Source organism: Chelonia mydas, chromosome 3, assembly GCF_015237465.2.
Source record: "Chelonia mydas isolate rCheMyd1 chromosome 3, rCheMyd1.pri.v2, whole genome shotgun sequence".
Classification (NCBI taxonomy): Eukaryota; Metazoa; Chordata; order Testudines; family Cheloniidae; genus Chelonia; species Chelonia mydas.
The window spans coordinates 129,513,558-129,526,359 of record NC_057851.1 but is presented as its reverse complement, the minus strand read 5'-3'; the positions used below and the strand labels follow the sequence as shown (position 1 = coordinate 129,526,359).

At 36.0% G+C, this 12,802-nt stretch overlaps 1 protein-coding gene across 7 annotated transcripts in view; it reads left to right on the top strand.

Moving 5' to 3' along the window:
- Nucleotides 1-12,802, top strand: part of TARBP1 (TAR (HIV-1) RNA binding protein 1) — a 97,797-nt gene that overhangs the window by 67,027 nt on the left and 17,968 nt on the right. For 3 of the 7 annotated variants that reach the window (XM_037895264.2, XM_037895263.2, XM_007068860.4), the window contains exons 21-25: nucleotides 1,370-1,480; nucleotides 2,755-2,904; nucleotides 6,065-6,151; nucleotides 8,002-8,198; nucleotides 9,991-10,072. In XM_037895264.2, the coding sequence (XP_037751192.1) occupies nucleotides 1,370-1,480; nucleotides 2,755-2,904; nucleotides 6,065-6,151; nucleotides 8,002-8,198; nucleotides 9,991-10,072 (627 nt within the window). Of the gene's footprint in view, nucleotides 1-1,369; nucleotides 1,481-2,754; nucleotides 2,905-6,064; nucleotides 6,253-6,284; nucleotides 6,584-7,271; nucleotides 7,390-8,001; nucleotides 8,199-8,428; nucleotides 8,509-9,990; nucleotides 10,073-12,802 lie in introns of those variants that run through there. The other 4 variants (XR_005224798.2, XM_043543310.1, XM_037895265.2 and 1 more) reach the window with 4 other exon arrangements.

The following is a 12,802-nucleotide window of genomic DNA, read 5'->3' as shown; positions in this document are numbered from 1 at the left end:
AACCACACTGAGGTTTGAGCTAACAGAGATGGGTCTTTCAGCTCAGACAGTAGAGGCTGCTCATGCTTTTGGGTCCACAGGTGTGTCAGGTTCAATCCCTACTGCCAGTGACCCACTAAGGGTATGTCTGCACAGCAGCTAGACACCTGAGGCTGGCCTGTGCAAGCTGACTTGGGCTCGTGGGGCTCTTCCATTGCTGTGTAAACCTACAGGCTTGGACTGGAGCTCTAGAACCCTGCAGGGTGGGAAGGTCCCAGGACTCAGGCTCCAGTCTGAGCCTGTAAGTCTACTACACAACAATGAAACAGCCCCACAACCTGAGCCCCACAAGCCTGAGTCAGCTGGTACAGGCCAGCCATGGGTTTTTCTTTGCTGTGTAGACATACCAAGGGGCACATATTACAATTCTGTTGTGAGTTTAATGACATGAGTTTAATCTCTCGGGTGCCTACAGATTTCATATAGGCATTCTTTATTTCTTAAATCTAAAATAGAAGAAAACGAACAAACAAAACTGTAAATAAATTATGAGTTTGTTCATGTTATGATATTAACATCCAGATTGAACCTGCAGAGTACTACACGCACACACAAAAAAGTTAAGGAAATACTTGCAGTCAAATATTTTGATAAGTGGAAAGGAGAATATGTAGGGAAATACCTGCCTGATCTAAAGTTAAATTAGTGTGTGTTGTATTGACAGCTGCTTAATATTTGATTTATTTGACCTGTTTTCTCTCATACAAACATGTTTCTTTTGCTGAACTCCAATTTGTATCTGTTGTTGACTAGAACTGCAGTTACAAGCTGAGCCAAACTCCAGAACTGAATTATTGCAGTGTTTATAGTATTATCAAAACACTAATCCCAAATTTCCGTTTGGATACTAAGTAGTTAGAGCATATGTTTCTTCATTTGGATATTCATATCTGCAAGTAGGAGCTTTAATACTTATTTTATACAACTAAATGTCAATTTGAATGCCCTAATTTAGGCAATCAAATTTGAGAACTGGGATCCATGTTTCTGTTTATGCTGCATTTTCTGTTAATTTCTTGTATGCTGGAAGTGCTGTTTTTGGATAATCTTTTGAACACATTCTTTCCAGTTAATGAAGTCTCATCTCAACACATAAGATTTGTATGCTTGTACATTAAGATAAGAATGACCTTCTAATTTTACTTAGTATCCTTGCTAAGTTCAGTTACTTTTTGTGTGTGGATTTCAAAATGTAATTCTAAAAAAACAATACATTTCAGAATAATACTTGAAGAGCTATTGAAGAGACCACTTATACATACCGTTTAATCCGTTTTTTAAATTTTAAAAGTTTAAAGACTTGTTACATGTATTTTGAATTTGTTTTCAGGATGAATTGGTGTCCAAATCTAGAACACGCTACTATGTGAACTCTTTACAACACAGAATTAAAAATCGGTTGTGGCAAACGCTGCTAGTTATTTTTCCAAAACTTGATCAGGTATTACCTTTATTATATAATTGCTTTTATTTTTAATAGAATCTAATTATGTAATAGGAATTTTGTTACGCAAAATAATAGGCAATTTCATAAATATTTGATCTATATTTGCACTTGGCATCCAAAAGTCCAGTGTAATATAAACTTCATTCCTGCAGCATGAACTCTCATGTAAGATAAATTTTTCTAGAAAGACAAAATATTAGTTGTAACACTTAGGTACATTATAACAGATTTGATTGTTAATTTATTTACATGAAGGCTGACTAATACAATTATCTGCATGTGCTGTCTTAACGCTGGATCCTGCAAATGGATCCACATGGGTGCACCCTTGTGCCTACATGAAGCCCAACCGACTTCAGTAGGTCTGGATGTGAACAGGTTGGATCCATTTGCAAGATTTAGTCCTTAAATTCTGTGTAGCCAACACCTAGATACAGTAGTGATTTGTGCCCTTAAATATCATGGACAGATTGCTGATTCTAGTTTTCATTTAATAAAAATATTACTATTTAAAATGTTCAGAATGTTTAGGATTTACTTTTCTTAAACCTTTGGTGCTTGTTTGAATTTCATTTATTTTTCTTCCTAATGGAATCTATTGCATAGTTTGGATAATCTATCATAATGCACTTAAAAACACAGTGCCTGGCATGGAATGAATTGAAAGAAGCCATTGAAAGAATTGTACAGGTGTTATATTCATTCTTTAGAACAGTTATAGTGATGACCTAAATTCTGGCACAGCAATATAATTTTTAATAATATAAAAGTTCAAAAGATACACTCTCTTTATTCCCACTTCATATGAATTGGTTATTTAAAACAGTTGTTTTGAAAATAAGGTATTTTGTTAATACAGTAGTAATTTTTTTAAAAAAGCACAGCACTTCCTTGCTGCCTCTCAGTGAAAAATAAAGGACCACCTTCTGCTGTGTGTTGAGATTAACATATTTGGCAGGATAGGGCAGGGGGGACTAAAGCAGCAGTTCTACAGTGTATTTCTTTTTGGCCCCAGATATTTCAGCATCTCCCTACAAAGTAGAGTTTTTCCCACATTGGTGAACATGTAGCGCATATATATATATATATATATAATTAAATGTATCTATTAAATATTGTTGCTTTGATTGTTCCAAAGTGTTTCAAACAAGATTTGAGGAACAAATGACAGTAAAGTTTTTGGTTTTTGTAGTTTAGCAAGATTTTGAAATTTATTGATGAAACTTTAGATGACTAATCAATGGGGGGGTTAATTTTATTTTGCTCAGAATTTTTTGACTGGGACTCTTGACAAGATTTTTCAGGCTGGATTTGGTAACAATCAAGCATCCATAAAATACTTAATAGAATGGATTATCATCTTGATTCTAAACAAATACCCCCAGTTTCTTGAAAAATTCTGGAATTGTTTCTGCTATGTAAGTAAGAATTTTGACATTCATAATGTGTCTAATTTGAACAAATATAAGATGTCTTCTCACATATATGGGATCTAGTGCAATATTTCTTGTGCATCCATAATTTTCCTTAAAGTCAGTAGATGTTTTGAGTGTTTAAAGAACACAGGATGAAACCCACAGAATCTGATTCTGTGCCTCACTCTGATATGATACTTTGGTGTGAAAGGGGGCTGTAACCTGCATGGATGCCTCCAGCTCGGAAATCCCCATGCTCGCTGTGGTTCCCCAGGAAGACTAGTGTTGGTGTAACAGCCCAGTAACACCCCTCCTGGCAGCCACCAACATAGGGGCTTTCAGGGGCATGATGGGACGTGGAATGGCTCCACAAAAAGTCATTGAAGGCACCGTAAATTAAAACAGCCATAGGAACTCCTCTGTCTTACTGTGGGAGCCATGCCAGCCTTTGGACAAGACCCAAATCTTGGAAGTACAAAGGGGTTAAAAAGTCGAATTTGTTTCCCCATCTAAGTTGTGTCATCTGTGAAGCGCATGTGTCATATAAGTAATATTCTCATTTATAAATTACAGCTTTTAATGTGGCTGTTTTTGCCCAGCATCATGTTACTCAGTTATGAGTGTTGGAGACCAATTTTGAATATTGTTCACTTTTTGTCTTTCAAGATATTTTGCATTTTCATGTGTTGCTAAAAAAAGTTCTTAAAATTCACCATCTTGAGGGAAGGAAAAAGCAGTTAACAAACAAAATGTACAAATAAAGTAAATATTTATTTTAATCTTGATGGTAGATCTGTGGTAGAAGTGTTCAGTAAATATTTCTGTTCTATATTTGGAAAGAAGTAGGATGGTGTACTTGTATCCTATGGGGATGAAGACATACTTTCTAGTCCACTGATCGCTGAAGGGGATGTTAGATAACATCTATTAGCGATAAACATTTTTAAATTAGTAGGCCCAGATAATTTGCATCCAAAAATCATCAAAAGGCTGACTGAGGAGATCTCTGAACTACTGATATTAACTTATAATAAATTGTGGAGTACCAGAGAAATTCCAGAAAACTGGAAGAGTGCTAATGTGCCATTATAAAAAAGGAAAAGTGGGATAACCCATAGGTTGGTTAGCTTGACATCAGTACCAGGCAGAATAATGGAAAAGTTCATACAGGATTTAACTGACAAAGAATTAAAGACTAGGCCTGTAATTAATGCCAGTCACAATGTTTCTATGGGAAATAGATCTTGTCAAACAAACCCGATTTCACTCTTTGAAATTACAAACTTGGTTGACAATGGTAGCTGCATAACTGAGTGGATGTAATAGACTTTTCTAAGGCATTTGACTTAGTACTGCATGACATTCTGAATTTAAAAATTAATATTTACAATAAGCACATGTTAAATTGATTAAGAACTGGCTCACTGACAGATCTCAAAAAGTAGTTGTCACTGGGGAATCATCATTGAAAGGGGGTGTTTCTAGTGGGTTTTTGCATGTGTGACACTACTCAACATTTTAATTAGTGCTCTAGAAATACATATAAAATCATTGCTGATAAAATGTGCAAGATTGGCACAGTTGTAAATAATGAAGGTAGGGCAGTCATACAGAGTGATCTGGATTGCTTGGTAAACTGGACCTGTTCAAACAAAATATATTTGAATACTCCAAATGCAAAGTTGTACATTTAGAAACAAGGAATGCAGGCCATACCTACAGAATGGGGGACTGGAAAACAGAGACTCTGAAAGGGATTTAGGGGTCTTAGTGGACAAACAACTCAACATGAGCTCCCAATGTGATGTTGTGACAAAAAGAGCTAATGTGATCCTTGGAAGTATAATCAGGGAGTAGAAATATGCAGGTGATTTTATTTCTGTACACAATACTGATAAAACCCAATACTGTGATACTGTATGCTATTCTGGTGTCCACATTTTAAAAAGGGTGTTGAAAAATTGGAGATGGTAAAGTAAAGAACCACAAAAATTATTTGAGGACTGGAGAAAATGCCTCACACTAAGAGACTTAAAGACCTCAATCTGTTTAATTTATCAGAAAGGCAGTTGAGAGGCAACTTGATTACCATGTATAAGTACTTTTACAGGAGAAAATATGAGGTACCATGAGGCTCTTTAATGTAGCAGAGTAAGGCAGGAACCAGTGGCTGGAAGCTGAAGCCAGACAAATTCAGATTAGAAATTAGGTACACATTTTTAAACAGTGAGGATGATTAACCTTTGGAACAAATTACCAAAGGAAGTAATAGATTCTCCTTCTCTTGAAGTCTTCAGATCCAGTCTGGATGCCTTTCTATAAGATAAGCTTTAGCAAAATACAAGTAATACTTTAGTCAAACATGAGTTATTGGGCTCAAGACAGGGGTAACTGGATGAAATGTAGGGAACTGTGATATACAGGATGTCAGGCTAGGGGATCTAGTGGTCTCTTCTGGCCTTAAACTCTGAATTATTAGCACTGCATATCGCTTACATCTGTGAAGCATGATGTAGTTTTTCTCCAAGATTCCCAATTTGACAAAGTAGACTTTGGGAGCATTTTTCTTTTTTTGAATGTTTTTCAATTAATTTATTTTTTTAAATTGACCTTACTAGTGGAATATGAAAGGTACTGGAATGGCCACATAGGAAACCAAATCCTCCTTATTTTTCCACAGAACAGGTATAGCAAAAGTTACAGTAGCGCAAGCTTTCCCATGCTGTCTCATCAATGTGCTTCCACCATATTACACAGCAACTACCACTGCAAGTAACAAAACAGTTCAGTTTCCTAGCTCATTCAATTCCGATCAGTCGTTTTCACTCTTTTGCTTTTCTTTGCAGAGGGACAAATTGACGTGATAATTTTTTATCTAGACTTAACTGAGAATGCAGCTTATTTCATATATACCATAGTATAGTTAGTATTGGTTAAAATATTTTACAAAAGTGATAACAATATGAATAACTAAAACCATATTCTTGTACAAAATTACTTAATTTTTGTAATAAGTGTTGCTAATGGAAACATGTTTTTCCAGTATAATGGTAATTGTGGCTACAAAGACTGTAGCTAGAATTGAAGTCTATAGAACACTTTGTGAAATACAAAAAGGTACAGATATAACGTTTTTCCATTGATTACATTGTGTTCACTTCAGGGTGAAGAAAAGCTTAAAACTAGCATCTGTACATTTTTATCCGTGTTGTCTCACTTTGACATTATTCTTGAAAATGCCTCTGAGAAGGTAAGTTCAAATTACAGAAAACCAGAACAAACATTTAAAGGGATGTTCACAATTGCATTATATAGGGATTTTAAAAAATTGTTTGTAATAGTTTATTGGAATCTTGGAAATGTGTATTTCCCTAGTAATTTAGTCAGTCTCTCTCTTAAGTTGTCAAATGTTAACTTTTCCTGTGCTCATTGTAACTGTGTTAGTTTGCCACTAGTTTAGATGACTTCTGGAGTCTTTTGTACAGGATAAAAGTCCAAATGCACATACAGACCAACCCTGCAAACCATTACTCATATAAGTAATCCTGCTGTCTTCAGTGGCCTGTTTGTATAAGTTGTCAGGATCAAGTTAATCAGTGTTAGACTATCAAACTTAAATAAAGCTCTTCCCTTATTGTCCTAAATATTAAATTTAAGGAAGAAATGGCCAAAGGAAATCAGAGAAAAACGAAATCAACCCTGAAGATATGGTTGTGAAAGTTTTTTTTTTTTTTAAATGTGTGTATTTAGTGTGTTTTTAATATCTGATTGTGCCTTTTCAGTTTTATGGTTTAATGTTTTAGATAGCATTGTGTGATGTTCAGTTAAATTTCTGAGCCTAGCATAGCTATTTGCCCTACCCCATCCTTTTGTGTTTCTTATGGAGCAGAAACCTACACACACTTCTGCCTTCTGTCCTCTTCTCTGTTTTGGACCATATGTAAAAGTAATTGTGCTTATTAAAGGAACGTTATCAACTTCAGAATCACACCTACGTCTGAAAAACATTAACTAATATTACAGTTGGCATTTCAGATTACTGAGCTGAAACTGGTTGAAGGAAAAACATACATTCTGGGTTTTTTTTTTTCCAGTTTGGTCACTTTGTGTATAGTCAGTTTTACTCACACACACCCCTCCACACACCCCGGTAATACGTTGGTTTCCTCTACAGTTTGTGTGAGAGTTTTCACACAGCAAGAGGGGAGAGAGATATGTTTATTTAAAAAATAGAAAAAGGTGATTTTTAAAACCACAATGGCATGAGAACTTAGGGAATGGTATAGTACCTGAGACTATTTTTAACTCATTTTTTTAAACTGATTGGATTTCAAGTTGACATTGTCCATTTAACTAATTGCTTGATGCAGACCTCCAGGAGAAGATGGCAGGCTTGTGAGGAGTTCCCCATAATCACCCTCAAAGCAACCTCATTGTTTTCCTTCAAAACTCTTCTTTCCTGTGATGTCTACAAGAAACGTGACAATGGTTAGGCCAGTGGTGTGCTGAAATCACAGCCTATCTATCATGCTGACCAATATTGTCTCATTGTTTCCTGGTACTTCCTGTCTAGCTGAATGTATCTATCTGTTGTCTTATACTTATGTTGCACATTCTTTCTGTGTAAGCATCTAACACAATGGGCTCCTGGCCCGTGACTAGGGCTTCTGGGTACCATTGTAATACAAATAGTAAATAATATTTTGGTGTGTTTAAAAATGAAAGCCAACATGAAGTTTAAACATTTATAGATAAGAGCTGTATTTGTTTTTTAATAAGCTAATTAAGCTAAACAGGAGAAAGGCACTCTCATTCTGAAATAAGTGTCCACATATGGAGTTAATTCATTTCTGAATAATTCATGTACAGACAAGCTTTTGGTTCTGAGAGATGTGAACTGTTCCATTCATGTGAATGGGTTGTTAAGTCTGAAACCTAAAGATTGCAATTTAATGAAACTGTGTTAGGTATTTCAGTGCTGACCATTTTAGCAGAACACTGTTCTTATCTCACAATGCCAAATTGTTTCTTATGCTCTCCAGTGGAAAAATGCTGTGATGAGTCAAATATGTAAACTAAAGAATATTTTTCCCTTTCTAGAAACCAATTTTGAAGAAAGCCCTTCTTGTTGTTCTACAGTGGTGTTTTAACCACAATTTCAGTGTTCGACTTTATGCATTAGTAGCTCTCAAGAAAATCTGGGGCATGTGCAAAGCATTGTGTGTGGAAGAATTTGAAGCTTTGACACCAGTTATTGAATCGAGTCTTCATCAAGTGGAAAACATGCATGGTACAGGGTTAGTAAAATTCTTCTGATTTAGAATGCAGCTCTTCCATCTGTCTTTGCTGGAATCATTTGTAGTGGCTAAGGACGTTCTTGTCTAATCTTGTCAAGTAGCACTTGATAATCTTTGTGATTTTGATGTGTTTCATCTATTTAAGTAGAACACTTAAAAATGGAATTTAAAGACGTCATCAGCAGATAAAATGAAATTATAGAAAACTTCCTTCCTTCTCTGTGTTTCAGAATTAAAAGGTTTCCTTTAATATGAATCCTTAGTAGAAAGTTCTGCATTCATCTGATAACTGCAGTGCCTGTCTGAGAATGTGAGCAGACTATGTTATTCAGACTGTCAGCAGTGCAATGGAGATGAGTTTAGTGGCTTGGGGAATAGGGCTCATAACTTTTTGTAGTCTGTCCTGAATTTTCTCATCTTGCCTCCCAGATTGAAAAACGAACAAAGCTTATTAGCTAATAAATCTACAGTAAATGTTTATTTGTTCTCCTTGCATTGTGAATTGGGGCTAGTTTGTCAATATAACATGTTTACAAAGTAGTGGTGTTTAAATGTTTAAGCTAACAGATTGATTTCCAGAAGATTTGCATTTCTTAACTATATATAAAGAAATGGCAGTACTTGTGTGTCCCCTGCATTTGGAGTTACAGTAGAACCCCTATTTTATGAACTAATCATAGATTGATGAGTTTGTAAAATTAAAAAGTTCCTAACATTGAACATTACAGTAGGTATGGTGTATAAATTGCAGGATGGTGTACTGCATAGCCGTCGTCTTGTCGATCAAACCACTCCAAAGTGATTTTCAGTGCATTGAAAGCACTGGAATGTGAAGGGATGTTGACTTATTTTTCATCAACATTTCTCTCATTATGTGACCTTTTGTTTTTTTCTGTGGAGGAAAAATGGTTCGTATAAATGGCCATTCATAAGGTTGGTGTTCATAAAATTGAGGTTCACCTGTACTTAGCTTAAAGGATCATTCACATAGGAGATCCATGTTCAAAGAGTAATGTTTAGTGAGCACTACAAATCCCTTCCTGGGTGTGGGATCACATCAGAAAATCTACAGTGAATATGTTGACATGTTACTAACACTGCTAATAATCTGTTCATTTATCTCCCTACTCCACATCTGATCAAATGTGTGCAGACTTGGGTCTTTTTATCTGCCAAGACTTGAGAAATCAGGATCCTCCTGCAAATATTTGTGGTATCATTGAAATCCAAAGAAATAAAATGTTGAATGCAACTCCCTGCATTGTTTTAGGTGTTTGTAATTTCACTAACAACGGCAAGAGAAAGAGAAGGTTGAAATAACAGAGAAATTGATTATCTGTTATTTTTGCATTGTATTTATTTGTAATTAGATCAACATGAACACTCCTCCTATTACTGGTTTGGGGTCTTAAGCCATTTAGTTTAATTTTTTATTCATCTGTATAGTCACCATTCACAAGTCCTCTTATTCTGAGTTCCTGAGAGAACTTTTGTTCCCCTTCTCTGAGAGGGTATGATACCTTTCTCTATCAAACATAGTTATCTTAGTTACCATAATTCATAGAGATCTGTTTCTTCCCAGTTCCTGGACACAAAGTGAATTTATTTCCAGTTCATTGTATTCATAAATGAGTCTCATAAATGTGAGTGGTGAATATATGTTTAAAGTAGTCTCTTTTCCATTAACACAATATATAATATATGCATTTAGACTGGACTTCTTTACTGTGAGACTGTAGTAAGTAAATACGTAGAATTTTTGTATATCTTACTGTATTTTTGCAATACATAGGAATGCTGGAAAGAATTGGCAACGAATCCAAGATCATTTCTTTTTTGCAACATTTCATCCCCTGAAGGATTACAGTCTAGAGGCAAGTACAAAATACTGTATGTAATGGTCAATTATTTTTCACTGCTTTGCTGCTATATTTGTAATTTGGACATTGTTCTACTGCATGATGAGTAATGATCAGTTGTAACTGATTTTTGGATGTCATGAAAAATGACTTCATAATATTTTGGTGCATCTTAGACTAAAACAAATATATTTGGACTCAAATGATTTTTAAAATTATTTTTTTATAGCAATCATGGCTAGAAAACTAAATCAATTAAATTGAAAACCCAGGAATGTAGGCGTGTATTATAATGTTACTGGTTAATCTGGAGGAAACAGACAAGTGAACTCCTTCCTAGTTATATTTCTATTTGTTGCTTGATCAACTGCTTGCAGTAGCTCAGTTGCAGCCAATAAGACACAACTTTTTTTTCTTTTATGACCCACCTTCAGAATTTTCATTCCTGTCACTCTTGCACTTGTTCTATGATGTGCTGGTAAACTGCTTTTTGAAGTGGCTTAGCTAAAGTACACACTGTCTGTCAGTTAAAGACAAAGATGCATTGAAGTCAGACACATCAGTTCCTCCTTCAGGTCAGCTTCATCACTGTGGCTCAGAATAACTGGAAGCTGAGTGATTAACAAGAGGGGAAGAGAAAAAAAGGCAAAATAAAGGTGAAGATGAAAAACATGAGTAGGGTGCCTAAAGCAGAAAAGAGGCAAGAATGAGGAAAAATGCACAACTGTCTTGACAAAAACAGAACATCCTCGCAGAATTTGAAATTTGTTTGCTGTTGACTGAGGGAAAAATACCTGTTTTCAGATGTATTGCATAAGAATATGAATTTGGAGCATCTTCTATACTTGAGCATCTCAATTGATAAAATAATAGTTTATATAGTCAATCCATCCATGCTATTGGTGATCGGTTAGTTTTCTAAATATCTTAATTTTTTTTGTTATGGCCCAATACATTTCTATAAATCACTCGAGCTAGGATTGCAATCTGTTGCTCTAAAACAGTAACAGGAAGTCATTGAATGAACTACATTTCTTGCTTCTTTGGAGTCCAAATTGCGTCTGCTTGTTTCTTTCAGGAAGATTCAGCTAAGATCACCTCCTTAGTTTTCCTGTAGACTAAATTTTCACAAATTTCTCAAAAGAAAGGTGTGATGGGTTTTGGCCCTTTGGGGTGTCACCTGATGTTCTGGTATGCCACTGAGTCAGCCTGTTCTGCCAGCCTGGATCCCCTTTACCTGGCTTTGCTGGGCTAGGCTCACAAGCCTTTTCCAGTCAAGCACACAGGAAGGGCCGCACCCAGCTGCACAGAGAGACAGAAGTCCACTCTGGAAAGATTCAGCTTTAGGGGCTCACCCCAACACCCTGGTGCCCACTCCCTTTAAGAGGTACAAACCCAAAGGTTTTATGAAATTCGCCACCTCCCTCAATGTGGAGGGAGTTATGCACAACTTCTTGCTCCCCCCCATTAGAAATTACATAAACGGGGTTATATTGTAAACAAGAAATAAGTTTATTAATAACAAAAGGTGAATTTTAAGTGAATATATGAGATAACAGACAGAACAAAGCAGATTACTGACCAAATAAAGCAAAATATGCAAGCTAAGCCCAATATGCTTCTCACCCTAAATGTTATTTTGGGCAGGCTGCAAAGTTTCTGTGATTCAGAGTTCCAGTTATATTCCTTTTCAGACTGGACCCCTGTCTCAGTCTGGACTCACCCCACCCCCTTCCCTTCAGGTGGCTTTCGCAGTCTTTCTCCTTGGGCAGACAGGCCATGGAGAGGAGGAGTCTGCTTGCCTTCCTCCCCACCCTTAAACAGGATTTACATAAGGCGGGAATCCTTTGTTTCCCAAACTTGACCCCCCCCCCCCCCCCTTCCAGTGGAAAGTTACAAGAAGTCCGAGTATCCCAGTAATGTTTAGTATCAGGTGATAAGACCACCTGATTCTGTAGTATCACAGCATCCATGAGTCAGTGGCAGTATAGAGTGTCGCAGGGAGGCCAAGCCTTTTCACAGTCCATTGTCCTCGCTGAGGGTCATCAGCCCTGTTTGGCATTTCCATTGTTGTACCTGAAGTGTTAGCAGTGGGCATCACCCTAAGTAGTATAGTTGAAATACAGATACATTATCCATATTTCTAACTTCAGATACAGAAATGATACAGGCATACCAATTGGATAATCACATTCAATAAATTATAACTTTTCCAATGATATCTTACAAGATCCATCTTGCATGAAGTACATTTCAGTTATGTCATATTCATATCATAAGCATATTTTCATAAAGAATACGGAGTGAAACGTCACAGAAGGATTGTATTTTTTTCAGACTTATACATTTTTTAGTTCCAAACTATTGTGAAGTTTAGTGATTATACCAACATATGAGGGGGGCATAACATTCCACTGATTAAGTAAAACTAACCATTGAAATTGAAAAAAGGTCTGGATTTCCAATTTGTGGTTTTCTATTTTTTCCTGATTTCCCCTCCTCTTTCCACCCCCATGTTTTGTATTTAGGTTAGTTATGGCTTATTTTAGGAGTTAACATCTTTTTTTGTTTTTTTTTATTTTGTTGAAATATGAGGATTAAAAAATAATTGCCCTTCAAAACTCTGTGCTCTGAGGTACGGTAACTCCTCACTTAACGTTGTAGTTTGTGTTCCTGAAAAATGCGACTTTAAGCAAAATGATGTTAAGCGAATCCAGTTTCCCCATAAACTTAATGTAAATGCGG